This window comes from Perna viridis, chromosome 6 (genome assembly GCF_037379345.1).
Source record: "Perna viridis isolate PV_CMFRI_1.1 ecotype Kerala chromosome 6, ASM3737934v1, whole genome shotgun sequence".
Lineage (NCBI taxonomy): Eukaryota > Metazoa > Mollusca > Bivalvia > Mytilida > Mytilidae > Perna > Perna viridis.
The window spans coordinates 42,194,559-42,219,636 of record NC_142450.1 but is presented as its reverse complement, the minus strand read 5'-3'; the positions used below and the strand labels follow the sequence as shown (position 1 = coordinate 42,219,636).

The 25,078-nt window shown below is 33.2% G+C and overlaps 2 protein-coding genes across 2 annotated transcripts; one reads left to right on the top strand and one right to left on the bottom strand.

The window, feature by feature from the left end:
• The first annotated feature begins 4,088 nt into the window (after window positions 1–4,088).
• Window positions 4,089–5,030, top strand: LOC148615036 (protein CFDP2-like). The gene has a single exon (XM_088590484.1). The coding sequence runs from the start codon at window positions 4,089–4,091 to the stop codon at window positions 5,028–5,030; it is 942 nt and encodes a 313-aa protein (XP_088446610.1).
• Window positions 5,031–7,182: 2,152 nt separating this feature from the next.
• Window positions 7,183–24,322, bottom strand: LOC148615035 (26S proteasome non-ATPase regulatory subunit 13-like). Its single transcript, XM_088589639.1, has 13 exons — window positions 24,184–24,322; window positions 19,934–20,012; window positions 19,569–19,603; window positions 18,772–18,827; window positions 18,123–18,166; window positions 16,664–16,750; window positions 12,953–13,124; window positions 12,331–12,410; window positions 11,573–11,698; window positions 10,910–10,972; window positions 10,481–10,561; window positions 9,410–9,526; window positions 7,183–7,368 (listed from the first exon to the last, which is right to left on the bottom strand). The coding sequence occupies exons 1-13, from the start codon at window positions 24,288–24,290 to the stop codon at window positions 7,273–7,275; spliced, it is 1,143 nt and encodes a 380-aa protein (XP_088445765.1). The 5' UTR covers window positions 24,291–24,322; the 3' UTR covers window positions 7,183–7,272.
• Between the last annotated feature and the right edge of the window lie 756 nt (window positions 24,323–25,078).

The window sequence follows — 25,078 nt, the reverse complement described above, 5'->3', positions numbered from 1 at the left end:
TGATAAAAGTTCAGCATCTGTGGTCAAATTTTCATTTTAATTTGTTAAGCCATGTTGGAGTTATTGCCCTTTTTCAATGTTTTTTTTTGCCATTTTTAATGTTATTTCTTTCAAAAATCTTCTGCTCTGACACTACATGACCAATTGGAACCAAACTTGGTATGAATGTTCCTTGGGGTATGTTGTATGGAATTGTTGTGGGGATTATTGATCTGTCAAAAAACATGGCCACTGTTACTGAAAATAGAACATGGGGGTCAGACAGTAGTTTTTTGCATATATCTCCAAATCTGTTAGGTTTAGCCAAATTCTGACTGGGATAAAAGTGTTTAGCATGATGAGATCTATCTGAGAACATTTTTTTGTGCTAATTTTAATGTTATTTCTTTGAAAAAATCTTCTCTGACACTACTTTGCCAATTAGAACAAAACTTGTTTTGAATGTTCCTTGGGGTATCGTGCATATAACTGATACGGGGATTTTGAATCTGTTGAAAAAAATAGAACGAGGGGTCAGACTGTAGTTTTTCGCATATATCTCAAAAACTGTTAGGTTTAGCAAAATTATTTCTATAGCTGAAATGACCCTTATTATTACGCCTTCAAAATTCATCAGGGATCAAAGTTGCCAGGTGACTCCTTGTAAGAGTTATTGCTCTTGAATGATGAAAAATGACAGGTTTTTTTAAACAGTTTTCAGCCAATATCTTGATAATTATTATAGATAGAAACTTTCTATCGCTGAAATGATCCTTATGATAGTCATACCAAAGTTTTCTCGAGTCAAAATTGTTGGACAAATCCTTGTTAAATTTATTGCCCTTGAAAGACAAAGTTTAACCAGGTGAGTGATTCAGGCCCCGGGGAGCCTCTTGTTTGGTTGTGGGGCTATGTAAAAAAGTTGGTTGCCTGGATAATGCATCCATTTTTTGACCGACATTTATATATATATATATATATATAATTATACATTTATATATAAGCAAACCAATATACCTACTAAGGTTCTTCAATTTATCAACACGTATATGATGAATGTGTTTTTCAGTCGACGGTGAGCGTTTCAATAGGATCTAATTGTGTTAAATTATTTGCAGGCCAATTCCTTCATTTATATGAGACTGACTGGATAGCCAATCTTATTCAAATGAAGGAACACTGATAAGCCAGATAATTTTGTCTCAGTTTTCCACTATATGGATGTCTCTAAACAATCTTAACATTAATTCAGATTAATTTTTTGTACCATGCTAGGTTTCTGGAACAAGGTCATATTGCTACAAGATTAATCATTAGTACAAAAGTGTTATAGTTTTCATTATGAAATTGTGGATCGTTATGGTGTATATTCTGCACCATGAGAACCTATTTGTTCACCTTGTCATGTTTTTTGTCCCCTTTCGGCTAATGCCGTAGAGGACTTAGGTTTGCACTCCGTCAGTCTGTCAGTCCATCAGTCACACTTGGTTTTCTGGACTTTTTTTTGTAATGCCTCATCCAATTGATTTCATATTTGGTATATAGTCTTATCATGACAAGTTAAGTTCAAATGACATTACAGTTGAACGATTTTTACAGAAGTTATGGCCCTTGGACATAGAAAATTTCATGAAATTTTATGTTTTCTGGACTTTTTTTTGTAATGCTTCATCCAATTGATTTCATATTTTGTATATAGTTTTTTCATGACAAGTTACAAGTTAAGTTTGTATGACATTATGGTTGAACGATTTTTTTTCAGAAGTTATGGCCCTTGGAGATAGAAAATTTAATGAAATTTTATGTTTTTCAGACTTTTTTGTAATGCTTCATCCAATTGATTTCATATTTGGGATATAGTCTTATCTTGACAAGTTACAAGTTAAGTTTGAATGACCTTACGGTTGAATGATTTTTACGAAGTTATGGCCCTTGGACATAGAAAATTTCATGAAATTTTATGTTTTCTGGACTTTTTTTTGTAATGCCTCATCCAATTGATTTCATATTTGGTATATAGTCTTATCATGACAAGTTACAAGTTAAGTTCGAATGATGTTACTGTTGAATGATTTTTACAGAAGTTGTGTCCCTTGGACATGGAAAATTTCATAAAATTTTGTTTTCCACTTTTCTTTGTAATGCCTCATCCAATTGATTTCATATTTGTTATCTAGTCTTATCATGACAAGTTACAAATTAAATTTAAATATTATTGCGGCAAAATGGTTTATATGGAACTTATGGCCCTTTGACATAGAAAATTACATAAAATTTTATGTTTCATCATTTTGATGCAAATTGCTGCTGTCATTCTAGAGTTATTTGCCCTTTAATTCATAATAACGAAGTTTTTTTCAACTTTCCAGGTGATAGAAAGAGAATGTCTTTTTGCAGCTTTCTGTAATGCAAAAATGTTATTATCTAATGTAAAATGAAGCTCAGGTTTGATTTTGATGGAATTTGCTCTTGCTGTTCAAGAGTTATTTTCTCTTGATTGTTAAAAAATAACACCATCCATTGTTAGTTCACATATGTAAAAAAAAATCTCATAAAGGCAATGAGTTCAAAGGCTGAAAGGGGACACTGTATTACATCAGCAATACTGTCAGAATACTTGTTTTTCCCTATTTCGTTTACCTTCATCAATCCATCCAATAGGTCTGAGATATTTGTGACTAAAATTGTCTCTATCATGCCATATTTCCCACAAAACAGGAAGTTGATACCTGACAGCAACCAAAATCACTTACAATATACAACCCATCATATAAAACCACACACCAAATTTGAAATCAATCAATCTGGTGGGAGCTGAGATAATTGCAACAGAAATCAGAAGCACCGATGGATGAACAAGATAATTCCAGTATACCATCCCTCATTCAGTGGATAATTCCAGTATACCATCCCTCATTCAGTGGAGGTATAATTCCAGTATACCATCCCTCATTCAGTGGAGGTATAATAATCATAATCAATCCCTTCTTTTTTTCATAAAAAATGGCACTAATAAGAAAGTGGAAAAACAGACAACATAATTTCTATATACCACAACCCCAAACTTTGTTGAGGTTGGGGTATAAAAACTTCGTTTAATTTTACCGGATATCCAATAGGATGAGAATTTTTACTATATAAGGACATTGCACATAACAGCCATGACCCAGAGATACCAGAATATGTCATTATTGCATATTTACTTTAATATAAAAATAGATGTGCTATGATATGTTGATCTCAAGCTGGAAGTTCTAGTACAAAAATGTAAATATTCAAATCAACCCTAAATTAGAGAAACTGTGCATGTAATATTCATACACACTGAGTCTACAAAGTTTCAACAATGGTGTATGTAATCTTGTAGTGTGTCATACAAATTGCAATATTTCAAAACTGAAGTAAGAAGCATATGATAAAAGGTGGAATTTTTTAAAAGTTGCAGACTAAACAAAAGAGTTTTTTTCTGCTGTTTGCGGATGGTTACTGTATTATTGTGTGTTGGTGGCTTAATAACCACAGGGTAGTGATATGCGTCTAGTGCAGTAGTGATCAACCGTCTCTAGATCGCTACTGACGCTGACTAGTCTACGTGTAGACGAAAAGGGGAGCAGCGTAAGCAGAAGCCTTCCTCTGCCAGTACATAGCCTCTACACTACCAAGACTCCTTCAATTTGCCTCCCCGAGGTAACACACGGTAACTTGGGTCTAGTACTCAAGGCTAACATGAAGGGGATCTCGGAGTAACAAGGACCCTAGAGGTGTAGAGTGCAGGCCCACCGGCGCGTGGAACACGCCCTGGCTCTCACCAACCTTGCCCCACCTATGGGTTAAATAGATCGCTGCCTTGTGATGGACTGTTGAGTCAAAGGCTACGGGAGACAACCCAGACAGAAAACGATGGTCAGACTGGGATCAAACCTTTGAAAGGGAACCTGTCTAGGAGAGGAAACTCTGATGTAAAACCCGGCTAGAAAGGAGTCGTCACCCATGGTAGGGAACCTATCTAGGAGAGCTGACTCTGATACAAAAGCATGTGAGGGACTTGCTGACCACCACATTAAAATAAAGCTGAAGCTAGAGGGCCAACCCCCCACTAGTGGATACAAATGGTTACAGAAACGATTACAGTAAAAGTCATTCCTCGGACTCGTCAACGACTAGAGAAAGAGGACCAAACCAAACATCGAGGACAGCAAATGACGCGAAAGCTGATGAAGTTGTTCTCACCAAAACAACCAACAACCATAGGCACTTGGAATGTTAGAACAATGTATCAAAGTGGCAAAAGCTTGCAAATTGCGAACGAAATGGATAGATACAATATCGAAATTCTAGGACTCAGCGAAGTAAGATGGAATACAGCTGGAATGACAACACTATCTTTAGGTCATACGGTCATATTCTCAGGAAATCCAAATGAAGACGACATACATGACAAAGGCGTGGGATTCATGCTTACAAAGAAAGCCAAGAAATCGCTTTTGGAGTGGAATCCAATATCTGCAAGAGTGATATCAGCTAGATTTGACACTCGATTCCAGAAAACAACATTTATACAGGTGTATGCACCAACAAACACCGCAGACGAAGATGATAAAAATGACTTCTACAACTTATTACAATCAGTTGTTGATGCCATTCCTAAAAGAGACATCCTTATCATCTTAGGAGATCTGAATGCCAAAGTAGGTGATGACAGAGGAGGTAGAGAAAGGGAGATAGGACCACATGGAATAGGGCAAATGAATGAGAACGGAGAGATGTTTGCTGACTTTTGCGCTATAAACAGTCTAGTAATTGGTGGTACTTGGTTTCCACATAAATCTTGTCATAAAACCACCTGGATTTCACCATCTGGAGACACTGAAAACCAAATAGACCACATAACAATAAGCCGTCGATGGAGATCTTCATTACAAAATGTACGAACAAAACGTGGAGCAGACGCAGCATCAGATCACCACCTTGTAATTGGAAAAATTAAACTCAAGCTTTTAACAACAAAGAAAAGAGAGACTACAAAAAGGAAGTTTAATGTTGAAGTTTAAAGATCAGAAAGTGAAAGAAAACTTCCAAATTACACTCAGGAACAGATTTAGTACTTTATTAGATCTTGACAACGAAGAAATGAAAAATGATATTGATGACATCTGGAACTCAACAAAGACAGCCATTCTGGAAGCATGCGAAGAAACAGTTGGTTTCATTCAAGTGAAAAGAAAGAAATGGATGTCAGATCAAACATGGGATACAATATCTGAAAGAAGGGAAATAAAAGAAAAGTTGATGAGTGCCAAAACCAGACAGCAAAAGAAAAACCTGCAAGACCTTTACAGCGCAAAAGACAGAGAAGTGAAGAAAAGCTGTAAAAGAGATAAAAGAAACCATGCTGAAAAGTTAGCAGTAGAAGCTGAAAACGCCTGCTTAAAAGGAGACATCAAAACATTGTATAACATCACAAGACAACTCAGTGAAAAGATCTCTCAAAATGAAAATTTACCAGTCAAAGATAAAAACAACAATACCCTCACAAAGCTAGAAGATCAGCTTGACAGATGGAAAGAACACTTTAGTAAGGTATTGAACAGACCACCACCAACAAATCCACCAATACTTGAAGAAGGTCCAACACTTAACATAGAGACTGACAAAATTACCGAAAATGAAGTAAGAAAAGCCCTAAAACATCTTAAGAATGGGAAAGCAGCGGGAATCGATGGCATACCACCAGAAGCCCTCAAGTCCATGAATGACACTACCATTCAATATCTTCTTGGGCTATTAAACCAGATATGGGAAAAAGAAAAAAATTCCAAAAGACTGGCAAAAGGGACTCTTGGTAAAACTACCTAAAAAGGGGGACAAATCCAATTGCAACAACTGGAGAGGAGTAACTCTTTTGTCCATTCCTAGTAAAATCCTATGCAGTATAATCTTACAAAGAATGAAAGAAGAGATTGATAGCAAGCTGAGAGATGAACAAGCTGGATTTAGACAAGAACGATCATGTGTCGACCAGATTGCAACACTCAGAATAATTATTGAGCAAACGATCGAATGGCAGTCATCCCTATATCTAAACTTTATTGACTTCCAGAAAGCATTTGACAGCATAGATCATCAGGTCTTGTGGAACATTCTAGGACACTATGGGATTCCTCCTAAGATTATTTCCATGATTAAGTTACTGTATGAAGAATTCTCTTGTCAGGTCATACATGCTGGTACATTGACGGATCCTTTCCCTGTAACAACTGGCGTAAGGCAAGGATGCATTCTCTCTCCCCTTCTCTTTTTCATAGTCATCGACTGGATAGCAACAACAGCTTACAACGACCCTCATGGTATACAATGGACACTAACATCTCGTCTAGAAGACCTCGAATTTGCAGACGACATATGCACACTATCGCATCGTCTTCAAGATTCCCAACACCAGGTCAACCATCTCGAAGAAACAGCTAAAAGAACAGGATTGTATATCAACACAGCCAAAACCAAAGCCATGAGAATCCAACAAAACCAGATGGATCCAATATTGGTAAATAACCAACAGATAGAGAATGTAGATAAATTTACGTACCTTGGAAGTGTCATGAGTACAACTGGAGGCACTGACGAAGATGTACAAGCCAGAAGAATGAAAGCATTACAGGCTTTTTCCATTCTAAAGCCAGTATGGAAAAGTAGAACACTGAGAACGACTACTAAGATCAAAATTTTCAACAGCAATGTTAAGTCTGTCCTGTTATATGGTTGCGAGACCTGGAGAGAAACAGAAAACACCATGAAATCTATACAAGTCTTTGTTAACAAGTGCCTAAGAAATATACTGAATATCAGATGGCCAGAAAAAATAACAAACAAGAAACTCTGGCAAAGAACAAAACAACAACCAATAGAAAACACCATTCAAACCCGAAAATGGAAATGGATTGGTCATACTTTAAGGAAGAACAATAAAAACACTACAAAGCAAGCTTTAGATTGGAATCCCCAAGGGCAAAGAAAAAGAGGAAGACCAAAGAACACCTGGAGGAGGGGTTTGAACTCTGAACTGAAGAGAGTAGGACTAACGTGGAAGAATTGTAACACCATCGCCCAAAACCGAAGCGAATGGAGAGAAACTGTAGTCGCCCTATGTCCACCCATGGACGAAATGGAATAAATCAAATCAAATCACTGTATTAAGAAAGAAAATTCATATTACAACTAGATTTAATGAAAATATAACAAACACATACATGTATGACAACACTACAATGAGTCATTTATGAGTTTTGTTTTCCACTATGTGAGAATATCATGAGCTTTCAGCTCAACAAGTTTTTCCATTGTTAACACATCAGTACACCACTGTTCCAATCTTTTCTGCATTGTTGAAATCTGAAACACAAAAGTAACCATTTAGCTTTTTAACAAATGCTAAATTTTGATACTTAATGCATGTCAAGCATTTCCCTGTAGTTTGAAAAACACTTCTATGAAGTGTCATCATTACCATGGATACAATTACTTTTGTTGTCGGGGCCTTTCAGAACTTAATTGAAGATATGTTTACACTTATTGTAGACCTTTTGGTGATCTCTGTAAATATTTACTATTTTTATAAAGGTTATTAGATAGTGCATTTGTTGTGTTTCACCATATCTGTTCATTTTCCTATTCTATGTAAATCAGAATCTTCCATTATAGCCCTGAGGTTGTATTATCATGTTATAGTGAGGTCTAAAACTGGATTCAACTCTGATAATGAAAAGAATAACATGCAGTAACATGGATTCTGTCTTGTAAGTCTTAAAATTACGAAAAGTTATATATTACTCCAGGATTGACCTTTCTGGTGTTTTTAAAATACTAAGAATGTGAGCTAGCATCATGTTTAAATGAAAAATCCATTTGAAAAAGGAAAATAAACAGCTGCACAACAAGCCCCTGATAAGCCCATTGTCTTGTGAAAAAACACAATAAATGTTTATGGAATATAACGGTGGTATAGGATGTCATGCGAAGTATATCCTGACTCATTCCTTATTCCCGCTCAACAGGAAGTTCATATAAGAGACCTACAAAAATTGCTAACAACATGTTTTATATGATAACCAATTGAATAATAATTCTGATTACGAGAACTAAGATTTTTGCAACCCAAATTATGCATGTCAAAACAATCAAAGTTCCATAAAACAGAAAGTCGAAGATAGAAACAAAAATTGTTACAACATGTTTCAGTGTTCATGGTATAATATTTCTCCAAAATAATTTCCCCATATTGGTTCTTTCTATGGGCTATTCCATCAATAAATGTATGGGAGGGTTTAAAGGCAGTTTTTTGTGACCCTACCACCCATACACATTTTTTAAGGATTAATGCACCTCCTGAATTCCCTTCATAAAATGTGAAAAAAAAGAACACCCCTTTACAAAATAAAAAATTCAGTAACTCAAAAATATAATGAAAAATCATCACAAGTAAACAGATCTCAAGTATATAAAGTTTTATGCAATAATCCAAAATAGTTCATGAGGTACAATGCAACGTGTAAAAACATCCCCCTTTTTTACAAAAAAAAAACCATAACTTGAAAATAAAATATTCAATCCTCAACAAAAAGTATACAGACCTTAAGATTAATATAACTATCAAGTGTGTAAAGTTTAAAGCAATAATCTTCAATCATTTTTGAGATATGACGTGACATTCAGAAAAAAACATCCCCCTCTTTAAGTTGAAAAGTTCTGTAACTCGAAAACTTTAAATACAATTTCCCCCCAAAAATATACAGACCATTTGACCAACATAAGAAAAAACTATTTCAAAGTTCAAAGAAATTTAGATAATTTGTTCTCAAGTTACAGTTTGACATGTTTACGACAGATGGACAGATGGACGCTGGACATACATCAAGTAAAATGGATGGGAATGTAATAAATATGCAGTAAACACAAATTTTAGGCCTCCCTGTTGATATCTTTCAAAGGTTTCTGATTCAGCAAACCTACACAGGCACTAGAAATAACACCCACAAATGTATGTCTGAAGTTTCTTTTTATTTATTTCTGTTCATTGAAATCAAAGCAATTAAAATTGCTTATAAAAATAGTTCTACTAATGTGAGAGTGTTTGTTCTACAGTTTGACCACCACCAATATCAGGGCAGGGTTCACCATTTTGGAAGATTAGTATAAGTAATTAATGTTTACCATTTACATTTTATGATTACTAAAGAATATTTACCAATTAAGAAAATAAATGTCATAAATGTCTCCAACTTTCCTCATTTTGAAATATGAGGGTACAATCTTGAAATTAAAAAAATATTCTGCCTGAAAAAAGCTGTGTAATATGTGACTATAAGTGATTTCAAAAAAAGACAGACAAGGAGGTTGCAGAAACCCCCACACCCTTAGAATAGACAATATATACCTGTTGTAGATCTAGAACTCTTGGCTGGACCCATGTCAGGGAGACCTTCTGATCAATCTCATCTATGAACCCTTTTACTAGCCCTAAACTAAGTGCTTTCATTACTAACAATTCAACCTACAAAACAAAAGGAAATCCGTGTCATTTATTTATTGTGCACATCAAATAATTTAATAAGACCATCACTCCCAGTACAACCTGAAAAATGTGCCTTCTTGCAAATAAAATATTCACAGATTAAGGTTCTTCCCAAGTCAAAATTTAGGATGCACACAAACACACAAAATTGTCAATATTTTCATAATTTTAATGAATTATGAACAGAAACCTTTGAAATGCCTGTATACAATACAAACATCTCAATTTATTTCTTCTCCTTCAACATTCTCCCTAAAAGTATATTCTGTTGTAAAATTTATAAATGAGTGCAGTTGTGTATCAAAGCAACTTCTTGCATAATTTGTTGCAATGAGTGTCCACCAAGTTGTCAGGTAATTGTGTTATTCCTTATTCTCTATGATATGGTTATTTATCTCCTTCTTGGACAACTAGATATTTGCAATATCACATCATGGGACGATGTAGTATGAAAAATTCGACGTTGTTGTGTGGTTGTGTATCATTTTCTGGAATACATACATAGTAGAAATTGACTTTATAACATTTCTTACGTTGTTCTCCCGTAACAACTGGTGACATCATAGATGAACAATTGCTAAAATTTCTCCATGGCAGATGTTGAATGTCAAGCAGCCACATATTTCAAGTTGTTAAATTCTTCAAAATTCATCAACTGATATAATATGGCATGAAAACCAAGTACCTACTGTCTACAACAACAGCTCTATACCATTTAATGACCATAAATGTTTCACAGTAATATAAAATAAGTCATGATATATCATAAGAGCATTATTCTAATCAGAATTAGAACCTTTGTGCATCACTTGCAGAGGTTTAAAACCTTTGAAACTCCAATAAAAGACACTAAAATATTTTTTTTTTTAAATTCTACTTTGTTATACACTCATCTGTTGAAACTAAATACTGATCAAACAAAAGATGACTTACATCGTTAACTGGTAACTTGGTCTCCATTGCAATCTCCTTAAATGTTAGCTGTCTATCATTAGCAGGTCTTTTAAAGGTCATCTGAAACAACACAAATTGGCAACTTCCTCAAAAATTGCTACTAAAACAATATGAAGTAAGTTTTTGTTTATAAAACACTTCTGAATTACAAGTGTGAAAAAAAGCAAATATGTCAGTATATTTGAACATCAGGATTTTCAAAGCAAGTTACGAAATTCAAACAACACAAACATTCATGGAAAGGTTATGGAAGAATTGCATAAGGTAAATGGACAGATGGAAGGACAAACACAGTAGTTGTTAATACCCACAAAAACCATATCTCATAAGCAATAGTGAAACTACAACAATAAATACCTGTGAATGCATCAAAAAAGACAGAATCCTAAAAAAATAAGTTTACAGTACCTCCATTAAGCACAGCAGTGATATTTTTTGTCTCATTGGAATTTCATTTGCTGCTAAATCAAGCTGAAGTATAAAAAAAAATGTCCCAGTATAAAATGTTTTCTCCCAAGGATAACACAATAAAACATGTAAAACTGATATTCCTTTAGTAATACATTTTTTCGTTTCACTACATTGGCTATAAAAAAAAAAACAATTACTCAATAACAAAACATACAAAATTACTCTGAGACCATGTGGTTTGACTACTAGACAAAAAACAATGAAATTGGTACTAAATCAACAAAAACTTTCATAATAATATTTTATTTCTTAAAAAATATGAAACAATTAATCAGCAAAACATATAAAACCAAGAAATTACAAAGATATTACTAAAAAACTTAGGAAAACTTAAAGATGTTCTGAGATATCATTAAACATGTGATAGTAATGGGTGATATTAATCTTTGGTCTAAGTTATATAGAAAATGTCAGGGATTTTCAAATATTTTTTTTAAAAGGCCTGGATTTCAAACATATCATGTTAAAAATGTGGTATCATTTAAAGATGACTGATGTTTTTAAATCAATGACAGTCTCAAAGCGAATGAAAGACATTATATCAAAGCCTTAAAATAACTTTAATGAATAAATACTTAATATAACTGATAAGACTTTTACCTGTGTAGACCAACTTCTCTTTAGTTCTTCAAATCTTGGTATATTACCACTGTTGAAGGCATATAGAAGGTCTACTAGCCAGCCTTTATCTGTGGTCTTTAGAGATTCGAGGATGGGATGGGCTAGCTACAAATGAAAATAGTCAAAGAATAATGTAACAGTCTGCATTGCAACAATCCTTTTTATGCATCATTCTTGATTTAGCCAACAAGTTCTGCCATTTGAGCAGTTATGATTTTCATTAAAATTTTCAGAATGGTTTTGTCCACCTATTATGGGATTAAACATCTATTTTTTGTAGTTCATGTAGCGGTAAAATCAATGTGAATGTAATTAACTATTCTTATGGCTATATTATGCCATTTGGTTTGTTGCCACACTCTTTGGAACCACACGGCCACCATATTGGTGATTTCTATCTGACCGGCAATCATGGATGAATGAACGATCTGAAGAAGTTCATGTGAGTATGAACTTTCTAGCAAAGTCGTTCTTAACCAATCAAAAACGCCTATAAGTATAAAGAATCTTATGATTAAAATTATGGTCTAATACGAAATGTCAAGACTGATGAATGAATGTTCCAGTTTGATTTTACTCTGTACTCTGAGTGTAAGAATTATTCATTATGATGAAATGTGTAATGTGTCACAAAGATTGCTTTTCATCATGGCTACCTAACAAAGCAAACAAACAACAAAATACTCTTTATATGTCATGTATTAACTAAGTTTTACAGACATGAGTATGTGTCATACCAGCTCTCCAAAGTTGTATACACCTTCTCCTAGAACAGCTGCTAATCCTAGATTAAATGCTCTTTCTACTTGTTCTGTAGCTGAAATGTACAATATGAAGTGAGATTTTGCTTCATTAAATAGTTTTATAATTTTACCAAATAACATAATTTAACAAATATATCTAATGTTTTTGCTTTTATCACTGGTTATAAAATCAAGTCAATTTTTTTTAAATGTGCTAGGTATACCACCTACTTTTAACAGAAGTGGACATCAGGCAGAATCCAAAATAGCTAACGAAATATGCCACATCTATATAAAGCCACACATCAAATTTGAAAACAATCCATTCATTGGGAGACCAGATAATTGCGACAAAACTTGAATGGACAGACAAGGTTATTCCAATATACAATCAACTGATTGAGCTGGGATTGTTCATTACATAATAGGAAATGACAATATTATCCCAAGTCCCTTAATCAAAACATGAGACAATTTTAAGATTTTTTGTGAACATTTTACAGAAATAATAAATCAGGATCCTAAATCAATACTTTTTAAACCACACTGTGTATATGCACCCTTTATTTAACAGGCAATCAAAATAACATGATCTAGACAATAAAAAATATCGTACCTGTTATATCTTCTAGTGACATACATCCAAGGTATCGTAGAGCTTCTTTGTAGTATTCAGCATGATTACCCATCAATTTGTGGTAATTACTAGACAACTCATAAAATCTACTGTGTACTGTAGTAACTCCATCAAATGTTTCTAAGACCCCTGAACATTCCTCTACTAGAGCCTTTAGGTAAATATAAATGAAAATTTGTGGTGTGTAAATCATTAGGTTTCCATATGTCTAGTACTGATAATACAACAAGTATTGACGAGAAACAATGTATAATCTGTAGTCTGGTTCTGTGGCCTCTGTAAGTTAATTCTGTGGGTTTTTGACCTACATGAATCACCTCCTGTTCGATTTCTATTAAGACTGCTATTTAAGTGTCAGTCCATGTAAGAATCTGACAGTTGGTGAAACATGGTATGAAAGTGGAGGCTCTAGAGAGCCTGAATTGCTCACCTGGTCAAAAACTGGACTCTTGATCTTACCATATTATTGACACACGAATCATTTAATCAATACAGAGCATCTTAGTCATCTATGGTTTTCATATTAAAAAATAAATCTCTTTTTGTCATTTTTTCACTTCAAGGGCAATAATTCCAACACTGAGCAACAGATTTTTATGAAAATTTCAGCATAGGTTGGTCTCACCATGCTAATCAATCCCCACCTAGAAAATTAGGTTAAACCCTTTGGTTATCAAGTTATTTCAACAAGTCATCAATTTTTATTAGTGGTGGCAATGTTTTTGACAAATAAAAAATTTTAAGGATATCTAAACAAACAGTCATGCAATGTTTGATTACAATCCATCCCACAAGTTGTCTAAGAGAAGATTAAAAAAAAATAAATTTCAGGACCGATAACTCAACAGATCTCAAAGTTGATAATTTGTCAACAGATCTATCTGAAAATTTTGGCATTCACGTACCTGTAGGTAATTCCATCATTCTGAACAATTTTAATCCCTGCAAGATTTTAGCTAATCACAGCTGTTTTTGAGTTATTTGCATAATTCTTCAATTTGACCCCTATGGTCTATTTTTAGAAGCAGTGGCAATGTTTTTTTCACAAGATCAAAAATCCACACACATAGATTGCTTAACATATTCTACATAATATTCATGCGAAGTTTTGTTCTAATATATCCAATAGTTTCAGAGGAGAAGATTTTAGAAGTTCGGAATCTAAAATTCAGGGAAAAAATCCATTTCAGGATCTCATTTCTTTGTCAATGGATCTTTCTGAAAATTTCGGCATTGGCCCATCCCATCATGCTGAACAATTTTACACCACCAGATTTTATCTAAACCAAACTTTTTGAGTTATTTGCATAATTCTGAAATTTGACCCCTATGGTCTTTTTTTAGTAACAGTGGCGATATTTTTTTTCAAGATCAGAAATCCTCACATACATATTTAGTTCTACATAACATTCATGCAAAGTTTTATTTCAGTCCATTCAGTAGTTTTAGAGTAGAAGATATTCATATTTGGAAATGCAAAATTTGGCAAAAAAAATTGATTTCAGGATCCATAACTTATTCATTCATCAACAGGTCTTTCTGAAAATTTCAGCATATGTCCATCCCATAATGCTGAATAATTTTATCACCTACCAGATTTTAGCTTAACCCAACTGTTTTTGAATTATTTGCATAATTCTACAATTCAACCCCTATGGTCTATTTTTAGTAAAGGCGGCCATATTTTTGCCACATCAAAAATCCCCACACAAAGATTGTTAAAAATATTCAAAGAACATTCATGAAAGTTAGATTACAATCTCTTGAGTAGTTTCAGAGGAGATGTTTGAAAAAGTATTCATATGACGACATCAGAGGACAGACACATAGTGATGGCAATAGCTCACATGACTTTTCAGCCAGGTGAGCTAAAAACCCATCATTTTGACAGTTGTAATTTGACTATTTGCACCATCAAAATCAAGGAAAACAGACAAGTTCAAGGGCAGATAACTCTGTCAAAAACCTCATTTTTCTAAGATTCTATTGAAAAATTTTGAGCAAATCCAATGATGCAGAGATCAAATATTGGTCTTTTCAAATAGAGAAAGCATCCTAAAGCGATATTTTATTGTTAGATCAGTGGGTTTTGACATGCATGTTCCTGATTTTTCCCATCTTGCCTGATTCTTTAATAACACTTACACTTAAGTCAATTCCAAATCAAAAGCAAGTCAATCAATCTTACATTATAAGTAGCTGTCTTTGTAAGAATCATGCAAAATCTGAAAAATGTGATACACCCCAAAAAAGGCTACATATTTTTATTTTTGTAATTAGGTTGTTTTATGGGTCTATACTATGAAATGTGTAATTATTCATTCAAATCAGCCTGCTCTTAGAAGATAATCAACATTAAAAATCCAGTAGGTTCTATTGTGTTTGAGCGTTATTTACGGAATAATCTCCCTTAATTTGGAAATCTACAGTGCATTCTATATATTTTTTATCTCCTAAGAGCATAGGTTATATGAAAAACCACATGTTAATTTCTGTATACTATGACATTTCAAACAAAATATCAAAAATAAAAATATGTAGGCTTTTTACCCATGAATCACATTTTGCATGATCCTTAGGTTGAGTGCTACTTAATTTGAATAACCTCCGTTTTGAATTGGTGAAATGCACATCTTCATGTGAAAACTATCAGTAAATCTGCAAACAGTTTCACCAAATATCACACCAATAAGAATACTAAAATTGGAAATTGAGTGAAGGATTAAAATTTCAACATGGTAAAAAAAATTAGATTGTGATGAAATATAAGCTTTAGAAAATCAATAATATGGCACTGGGAAAATATACTCCATGATTCTGTAGTCCACCTTAGTTCAACACATTATTGATTGTTCAATCCTTCTCAAACAGAGTTGTCTTTCTTGTCATTTGTACTGAGATTTACCCTTTTAGTAAAACAAAATCATCAGTACTGACAGTTTATATGCCTACCAGAAATTAACAAGAATTTATCATTCCTTACATAAAAATCTCTTTTTAATTTAGCCAACTTTTTTAAAAAGTGATACACTGCTGACAAATATGTATTAACTTCCTGCAAATCTGCAGAATAACAAATGGTACCAGTATCACTGCAGATTTGACAATATAAACAATAACAATGTCACCAACTTTCAATAATTCAAATTTTGGGTACCAGTAGATGTCATTTAAAAAAACAACTGGGCTGGTCATACTAAATAATTTAAACAACTATGGCAAAAATTTGTATTTCTATCTCATATTCACATGTGACACCAACTTCTGAGGTATAGTCTAAGAGAACATTTTTGTAAAAAAGAAAATATTTTAGTGTTATTATGAATGCCCAGAAAAAATATGCCAAAACTTCCAAATCTATTTATTAGAAATATACAGACTGCTGTGATTACAAACTACACTGACTCTAGATTTCAGGCTTTTAGCAGTAACTTTCTACATAATAGTTTTAAAGGGTTATTGTTTTAATAAATGCACTAAGGCAAACCAACAAGCCAAGGTTTACAAGATTCCTTAATCAAGAAACAGTTCAAGAACCAAAACTCAATTTGAAAGATTTTATTGTAGTTAAATATCTACAGGCAAACAGCATCTGAAAATTACACCTTCATGTATACAATCTATTTGTAGTTCATGTAAAGGGCATAGATACAGTACAGTCAGTTTCTCCTTAATAGTCTAATAATATACCTTTGTTTTCTCCATATCCTTGGTCTTTAGACATATCAAACCACTGGTTGTCATACATAGTACTTTGGCTTCTTCACTGGCCTTCACCTGACAACATGGTTAATAATAGTAAGTAGGTTTCAAATGCTGGAGAAGAAACTGTTATTCTGTCATTTATTTTATGAGTCCTTGTCACTTATCATTACACATACCAAGGCTAGGGAAGGTGGGTCAGTTAATTTTGTTTGCCTTTAGAAGACTAAGTTGTTTTGTTTGTACCTGTCATTGTTATCAATAGATTATATGCATTGATTAAATCCCAAACAAAAAAAGAAAAACAATTCACTTTCTCTGGCAGTTTTTAAAGCCAATAAAGTCAGAAGATCAGTTTCCTAACATTTTAACAGAAGCCAAATTTACAGATATATTTTCACTTGATCAAAACTATGTAGAAGTAGCTTTGAAATAAAAAACCATGCTAATGGCATCTCTTATAACAATTGAAAAACAAAGAACTGAAAGGTCAATTAGAAATTGCATTGCAATTGAAAATTGGACTGTGTCAATAACATGATATTTTTGTCCACATCAAATTGACCATGCAGTTTTACTGTGCACATTTTGGACTTTAAGGGACATAAAATTATGAAGAGGTTAATAGTGTGAAAATAGAAGAACGCTTTAAATTATTACTGAATTAACAACTAATATATACATGCAAAAAATCTGGAATTATGTAATAATAAGTCCCCTGGATCTGTGAACTATATGTTCCCAGGTGACTGTGCATCAAGTAACTGACACCAGTAAAACTCTATTTATTTCCAAGACAATACTACAGATATTACAGACAATATATTTAATTCCTTTGATTATAAAGAGCAAAAGACCAATAATTAGGTTTTATAAACATCTAAAATTAAGCAAATAACTGTTGGACATTTTCTAAATATTTCAGTTAATGACCTGCATTATTTACCATTTCCATGCCTTGATACACACCATATAGTTAAAAAATAAATCATAGAAACTCCATTTTATCAATGTTTTAATACTACAGGCCAGCCATGGTAAAACAATGATAAAATAGAGTTCATGTGATTTATTTAAATTCTAAGAGGACTAAATTCTTCATGTGTTCATGAAATGTTGGTTATGTGTTTATCACTTTTTTTACCATGACTGCGGTCTAAAGCGCTTTGAAGCATGTCATATTAGAATAATTAATTTCTCTGATCTATTTCTCTCCCACTCATACACTACAAAAGAAAAATATCTGGCATGTACCCAGAGTTTAACAGCTGTAACTCATAATAACAACTTTCAAGTGAAAAAAAAATATTAGATTGACTTGTTTCGTATTAAAAGCACAGACAAAAAGACATTTTCTCTAATGAGGAAAAAACCAGTAAAAAAATATGTAATTTCCGAACGAAAGTTTTCTTTCTTCATTTTTTTATCTTTTATAAAGTAAACATACCTTCTCTTTCAACTTTTCTAAAAAGTCAATGCCAGCTTTAGGATCTAAAACAAAGAAAAGATAACTTTTAAAAATTAACAGAAAATATACTACAAGGTGCATGTAGCCAGTGAATATAATATGACATTTACTATTGTTGTTCGTACCATTTGAAGCCTGATATTAGCACGGTCTGAAATATTTACATCCCAAAGGAGAGCTTCAGTATTCTCTTCACAGTTTTGTTCTTCATTTTAATTATTAGGATAAAGATCCCATGTAAAGCAGTGCATTCAATCAATATGAGTTACGGCACAAATTATTTTAATAAGATGCTATTAGTCAGAAGTAACCTTAAAACAACTGCGAACTGAAATAGCTACAGACTTTCATCCAGTCCAACAATGGCTCAGTACACCATTGTTCAGCTTGCCTTCATATCAATTGGCTTATTTCGTTAGAGTTGCAAGACACTTGTGCTGCTCATGTATTAAATGTGAATGAACTTCTTTAATACAGTTTGTATTTTTTACTTGCATTTTGTGTATATTCACACTAAAGTTCACTTCAAATTCTTGTTTTTGTGGTTTGACTTTTTACAAATACCATATAAATATTCATTATAACATCATAATATCTTTTTTATATACAAAAAAAATGCCAAAAATACCTAATATTTGTCTGCTAACACAAACTCCCAACTCAGCCAGAGCCAGAGGGCTTATTCTAAAAGAAATAGAAAATATTAATTAAACAGAAAATTCAGAACTTGTGTTCTAATATAACATGCTTAATCTTCTTTCATCTGAAATTCTACAAAACACTTATCATGAATGGGAAAGTGGTAAGTTTATGTACATATACTCAGAAAAATTACAATATATTTTAGTGAAATTCTGTTCCCAGAGACTTCACTGTCAATAAGAGATTTTATGGCATGTCAAATTAAGTTCCAAAAGTTGACACATTGGTTTGATTCCATTTTTTTTTATTTCATGTACATTTAGTGCAAAACAAAACAAAAACAATCACAATAATATTTTTGATAGATCTTCAATTACTTCATCACAACTACTGGTAAAATTTGGACGCACTTGAAACACGGTGTAAACTGATAGTGTGAAATTATACATGTAAGTATACAAAAAGAACATTTCATAGGTAACAGAAAATAAAATCTCTATAAATAGTACCAATAGTCTAGTACAAAAATATCATTAAAGACTATAAAATGCCGTTACCCCAAAAAAGATTAAAGTATGTTTGTTCTCCATATCAAAATACAGTACTATGAGTATTTGATAAGAAGGTAATTACCAAAAATCTGCTCAGACTTAATGTACATCATTTATCCTGCAGCAACCCAAATTTCTCACTACACATGTGGCATAAAGGCAATTTAGAGTTTCACAGCATTGACTGGTATTACTATACTCACATGACACAGCAAGTAAAAGGAAGTCTTACCTGTGCTCAAAATCTGCTATGAAATGTTCATACAACTGTAATAATCAAAAAGAACTTGTATAGAACACACGTACAATATAAGTGTTTGTGCTAAAAAAAAAATAAAATAAACAAATTACCAGTTATTCAGTCAAATCATAAAATCAACTTTCTATATTCCAGTTTATTTAAACCAAAGACTCTTGTGTAAATCATGGAATGTTCTTAATGTATGTATACTTCTTGGCATAGATCATCTTATACAAACACAACTGGCACAACCATTTAAAAAAAGCAAATTCTATATTTATCTTAGTAGAATTTGATTATTAAATTTGGGAAATGGGTTTTCTAATTAGCTAATAAATAAAAAAATAATGCTTTACCTTAACCAGCCCATCCCCCTTTGAAAATGAAGGATGCTTTACAAACTTGAGAAGGCGCAAAGTCAGCTGATGCCATAATCTGCAAAGAAAATACATGCTACACTCTAGTCATTCACATAGAATAACAAACTCCTTCTTACAAAATAATATCTATTTTTTTTTTATTTCCTGGAATGAAATGTTCCTGTATAAAAAACTTGACTAACTTACTATGCACTGAACAAACCACTAACGAAATTATTATAAATGAATAATGGAAAATAGGTATCATATTTATGTTTAAATTAACTAGAACTATGAGTGAACCCCTTAACCTTTAATCATATACTCCTTTCTCCTCTTTCCAGTTCATACCTCATTTCGGCGCAATCACAAATTCTGATTTTTTTTTGGAATGAATATTTGGAAAGTGACCATGTCCATCATGTGTTACCAAGTATAGGTGGAAGGTACTATTTACTTCGCATAGCGACAATAGTGAAAGTTGACAAATTCACACCTTTTAAATGTAGAGGTCCAAATTAACTTTCAACAGTGGAAGGTCTTGGACATTTTTCAGAGTTTCTAATAAATTAAAGAAAATCGAAAGTCATTGGACATTTTTCCAGTTATCTTCATTTTCCTAACTAAAACTGTGAGCAAAGTCATAGCATAACAGTCTTGTTTCTATGGTATTTTAAGCTGATGATGCTTAGGGTCAAAGTTACCCCTTTGTCTGTGAATGGCACATAAATTTTAAAAAATAACAATATTTATATAAAATGGTTTTCAAAAAATATAATGCAATTTTTTTAAACTGTAATAATGTTAAGAGTCTGGAATTAATAAAAAAAAAATTTGGGTATCAGTACAATTTGTCCAATCACAGTGTCTGGAAGTATTTACCTGTGTAGGGTACATGAAAGGCCAACATGAAATAATGAGAAAAAGTACTATTCTACTATTAGGTCAAGCCTAGAGGTGTATACTAACATATTTAATTCAGCTCAACATTCCATAAATGGTGAACAGAAATATTCTTTTTACACATGTAAGTTAACCATTGTGATTTACTTTACATCCTTGAAACCGTAGTATGCAGTCAAAAATCAAATACATATTTTAATATTGATTTCAAATCTATTATAATATAAACAGAACAGATTAAGGGCCAGCTATGCAAGAGGAATTCCTAAATAAAGTCAAATTTATTAAATGCACACATGACCAAGAAATTCTCCTTCACACTGGAACAAGGTTATACCAAAACAATAATCACAAGGTCAGCATTTACTTTTTAGATAATTTTCTTTGACATTTAAGATGAATGTCCATGCTACGTGTATGGAAACAAAACATGTCAATCAATTGATGCTTTTGAATTTTATCCAATGCTTAACAAGTTGACATTGGAATGGGGTTAAACCTAGTCCAAATAATCATGCTGTCTTGGAAGGCTAATTTTTATTTTGCTTTGTTGAAAAATCAGATTATAAAAATGCCTCTGCAAATGTCATGATTATTGGTACACAGAGAAATGTGTAACCCATACCCATGTCAATTTTTCCCTTTATCCAAATAATACATGGTTATGGAATGTAAAGTTCTGAAAATTTCATGAGATATGCAAAAGTCTGTTTTAAATCATTCTAAGTCACAAAAATGATGTACATTTTTGTAATAGTTATTGTTTGACCGCTTTTCTGTTTTCGAAAGACATTAAAACTTCACCATAAGACATCCTGAAATTTTTTGAACAATTTTATATTGTTTAAAAAGAAGTGTCAGGGTTTGAATGCCTTATCCTACCCAGCATCAATCCCTGTATCAGCAAAGAAAGGATAAGATCTTATTCAGAATGAAAAAGAAAGTCTCATAAACAGAGTCTTATGTGATTTTAACTAATCACCCCTGAATATTTGGATGATATTATGGTGTTCTAATGTAAAATATGTATATTAAAATTGTACAGATAACAAATATGTGCAATTTAAAAATGATTAATTCCAGCTTAGTCATAATATTATTTTGTAAATGTGAACAAAACTTCAGCTTCAAACATACCTTCCAAGTCTCCCAAATTCATCTGGAACCTACCGCAAAGTTGCCCTATCTCCCACAAGGACCAGATTTCCCGCTTGGGTCCTGCAAATCACCCTTATCACCTGAAATCTTCCGAATTGTTCGGAATTGTGCCAGATTTTAGGAAAGTCAAAATCATTCAAAAGGTTCAGTTTTTTCCATCTGATCAATGTTAATTATGTAAAAAAATGCCTCAGGAAAAAAGTAGGTGAGTTGTTTTTAGAATGAAATGTTTATTCATTCACTTGGGAACATGTTGGCACGACCAAAATGTTATATGTCAAGACCTGCTACTTCCAATGATAAAAGTTGTTCAGAACGAAAAAAATACCTTTGCAGACACCCTAAATCCTTGGAATTAGAATTTCCATGGGTTAAGCTAGTGATAGAGGGGCTCATGATGCTTATTGAACCCTTTGTAGTTCACATATATCTATTGGGAGCATAATTTGAAAATCATGCAAAATCTACCAGTTGAAAATTTGGGAAAAGTTCAAAGAATACCTCATCCTTCATGACAAATTTCAAATGCACTAAAAAGTAAAATCACTAGAGCCGAGTCTTTATCTGCAAACTTTGTTGCTGAGCATAATCGAAGCTTTAAGTAGCATTCTATTTAAGAATCAGGCAATGGGTGGCACATCATATTTCCCAATTTGGTCTTTTTTGCCTAAAATATATTCAATACATCTAGAAAACAACTGAAAAGCTATATAAATTCATCCTGAAGCAAGCATTGACATAAATATTTTTTGACAGCTTATAAAAGAAAAATGTGCAGGAAAATTTTCCCGTCATTTTTCATAGTGCATTTCAACTAAATTTGACATATCAATATCTTAAAAAGGCAAACTTTACAAACATTTGATGATTATTTCTGGAGATCATAAGGTATAAATACTTGGATAAGGCTATAAAATCTCTGCATTTTTTTCTTCGTGTGCCACACCTTATATACATTTTGCTTGATTCCTAGGCAGTTTGTTTGTTTGTTGGGGTTTAACGTCCGAGCAGCAATATTTCAGCTACATGTATATTCAGGCGATGAACATGAAGTGGATGATAAAATGAACATGAAATGATGATGAAATGAAGAATGGGATGGGACACAAGGATAATGGGGTCAACAAATTTTGATTGCCACTGGAAATAGGGAGAGGCGGGTAGGGTCGGGCAATTTAGCCTCCTGTGGCGGAGCCCTATGGTTCCTACTCCGGGAGAATACCACAGTAGGGTTTTTAACGTGTGAGGAACGTGGCATCTTTCCCAACACGGTGCACCACTATGGTTTGCGGTCAGGTTTTCCGTATTAAAGCCTGACAACTCCAGCATGTAACACGCCAGGGATACCTCTATCCACCACCTGGGGCACACATCCCAGTTGCTCTGTGGGCAGAGCGCCCTAGCCCCCGGCTAGGGTTCTGAGCACTATTAAGTCGCCTTTTAACAACAAGCTTGACGCTGCTGCAGGCCTATTCTTTTGACACCTGGACCTGCACGGGACTCCTAGGCAGAGAATAACTTACTAGAATACACAACGAGTTTAACTTATCTGTATTGTATATATGTCACAGTATGCATTAAAATCTCCCTCATTTGCCCCTCCAGAGGTTGGCAGGTATGGCTTCAAATACCATGTAACAATGAAGAAATTGGCAAATATTTGGGTATGGGGAAAAGTTGGAACAGGTACTGGTTAAACATTTTGGTAAGTACCATGATTTATCTGGACTAGGTTAAATAAGTATACTGGTCAAGGAGTAATTCTCACTGGCAAGTAATTCTAACCAATTCTTCTCCTGTGAAACAAGTTCATGTCCTAAATTTAAAACAAATCAATTAACAGACTGCTGATATTTTGTTTTTGAAAAATGAGCTATCATACAGCAACTTTCATTAAGGAATAAAATTTTGGTAATCTGTTTGGTGAAATGACGAGATCTACTCAGACCAGCATATTTACTGACACTTCACCAAGAACTTTAATTTTCTTAAATTTATTAGAAACTCAGCAAAAATGTCCAAGACCTTCCACTTTTGAAAGTTAATTTGGACCCCTGCATTTATTGATTAGATATCTATGTCAAATGCTTGTTTGTGGGTCGGTCTCAGTATCACTGTCAGTGCGAGTGGGGTGGTCATAATCTGGGTTTACTTAATAAGTATAACCACGACAGGATACAAGATACTTTTTGTTATATAGCTCTTCAAGCTGTCCCCATTCGGTGGCAACTTCTGAGTTTCCAGCCGCTTTTCTTTGTTGTTCTGCTAAAAATGCACCTACGTCTCTCGGCATGACGATAGATTTTTTGTAACCGGAAGTGAAGGAGTTAGGTAAAATCTAAAATGTATAATCCATATCCAGCTCCGTACCCGTAGCAACGTTTCCCGGTAGCAAAATAATGTTTTGCTTAAATTTTAATATTCATTTTTATGGCATGTTAAGAACTGAAGATTGTGTGAAATGTCTAAAAGTCCGGTTCTATTCATTTCTAGTCAAGAAAATAATGTATACATTTTTAATATTTCTTGTTTGATTGGTTCTCTGAATTCAAAATGTGTTACTGGTACGGGTACGAGTTATACATTTTAAGTCATACCATTGAGTTATCGAGTTATCTCCCCAAAATTATAAACCTCCAAAATTGGGAAACTTTCCCTTGAATTTTTACTGAATCAATGAAGGATTCAAATTAATGTCCATGCTTAGATAATTTAGTTCAATTCAAACGGTAAAAATTATAATGATTGTGAAAGTAATTATTTAAAGTTCTAGTAAGTACTTGGCTTGAAATATATCTTGTGCAATAATATTGCATAGTGTGTTGCATTGTAGCTTAGGTGAGAAGGCTCAATATGAAATTTTGAAAAGGGCAGAATCTATTATTTTGTTAATGTTCAATACAAAATTGGCGAAAATATGACCTCAACTTTCTTAAAATAAAAAGGCAGGATAGAAAAATTTGATCCTAACCATCACCACCCCCTTTTCCAAGTAAAAAAAGAAACAAATGGTTTCTCTCTTATGAAAATTTGGGGAAATGTGTCAACTTGATCAGAATAATTCTGTATGGCTACTCTCTT

Bases quoted from the DNA above. Each gene is read 5' to 3' on its own strand.
- LOC148615036 (XM_088590484.1), top strand. From the start codon at position 4,089: ATGGTTACAGAAACGATTACAGTAAAAGTCATTCCTCGGACTCGTCAA.
- LOC148615035 (XM_088589639.1), bottom strand. From the start codon at position 24,290: ATGCCGAGAGACGTAGGTGCATTTTTAGCAGAACAACAAAGAAAAGCG. The intron at 10,973-11,572 runs GTAAAAGTCTTA...TTTATACTTCAG, and splicing joins AGAGAAGTTGGTCTACACAG to CTTGATTTAGCAGCAAATGA. The intron at 7,369-9,409 runs GTATATATTGTC...TTTGTGTTTCAG, and splicing joins GAGTTCTAGATCTACAACAG to ATTTCAACAATGCAGAAAAG.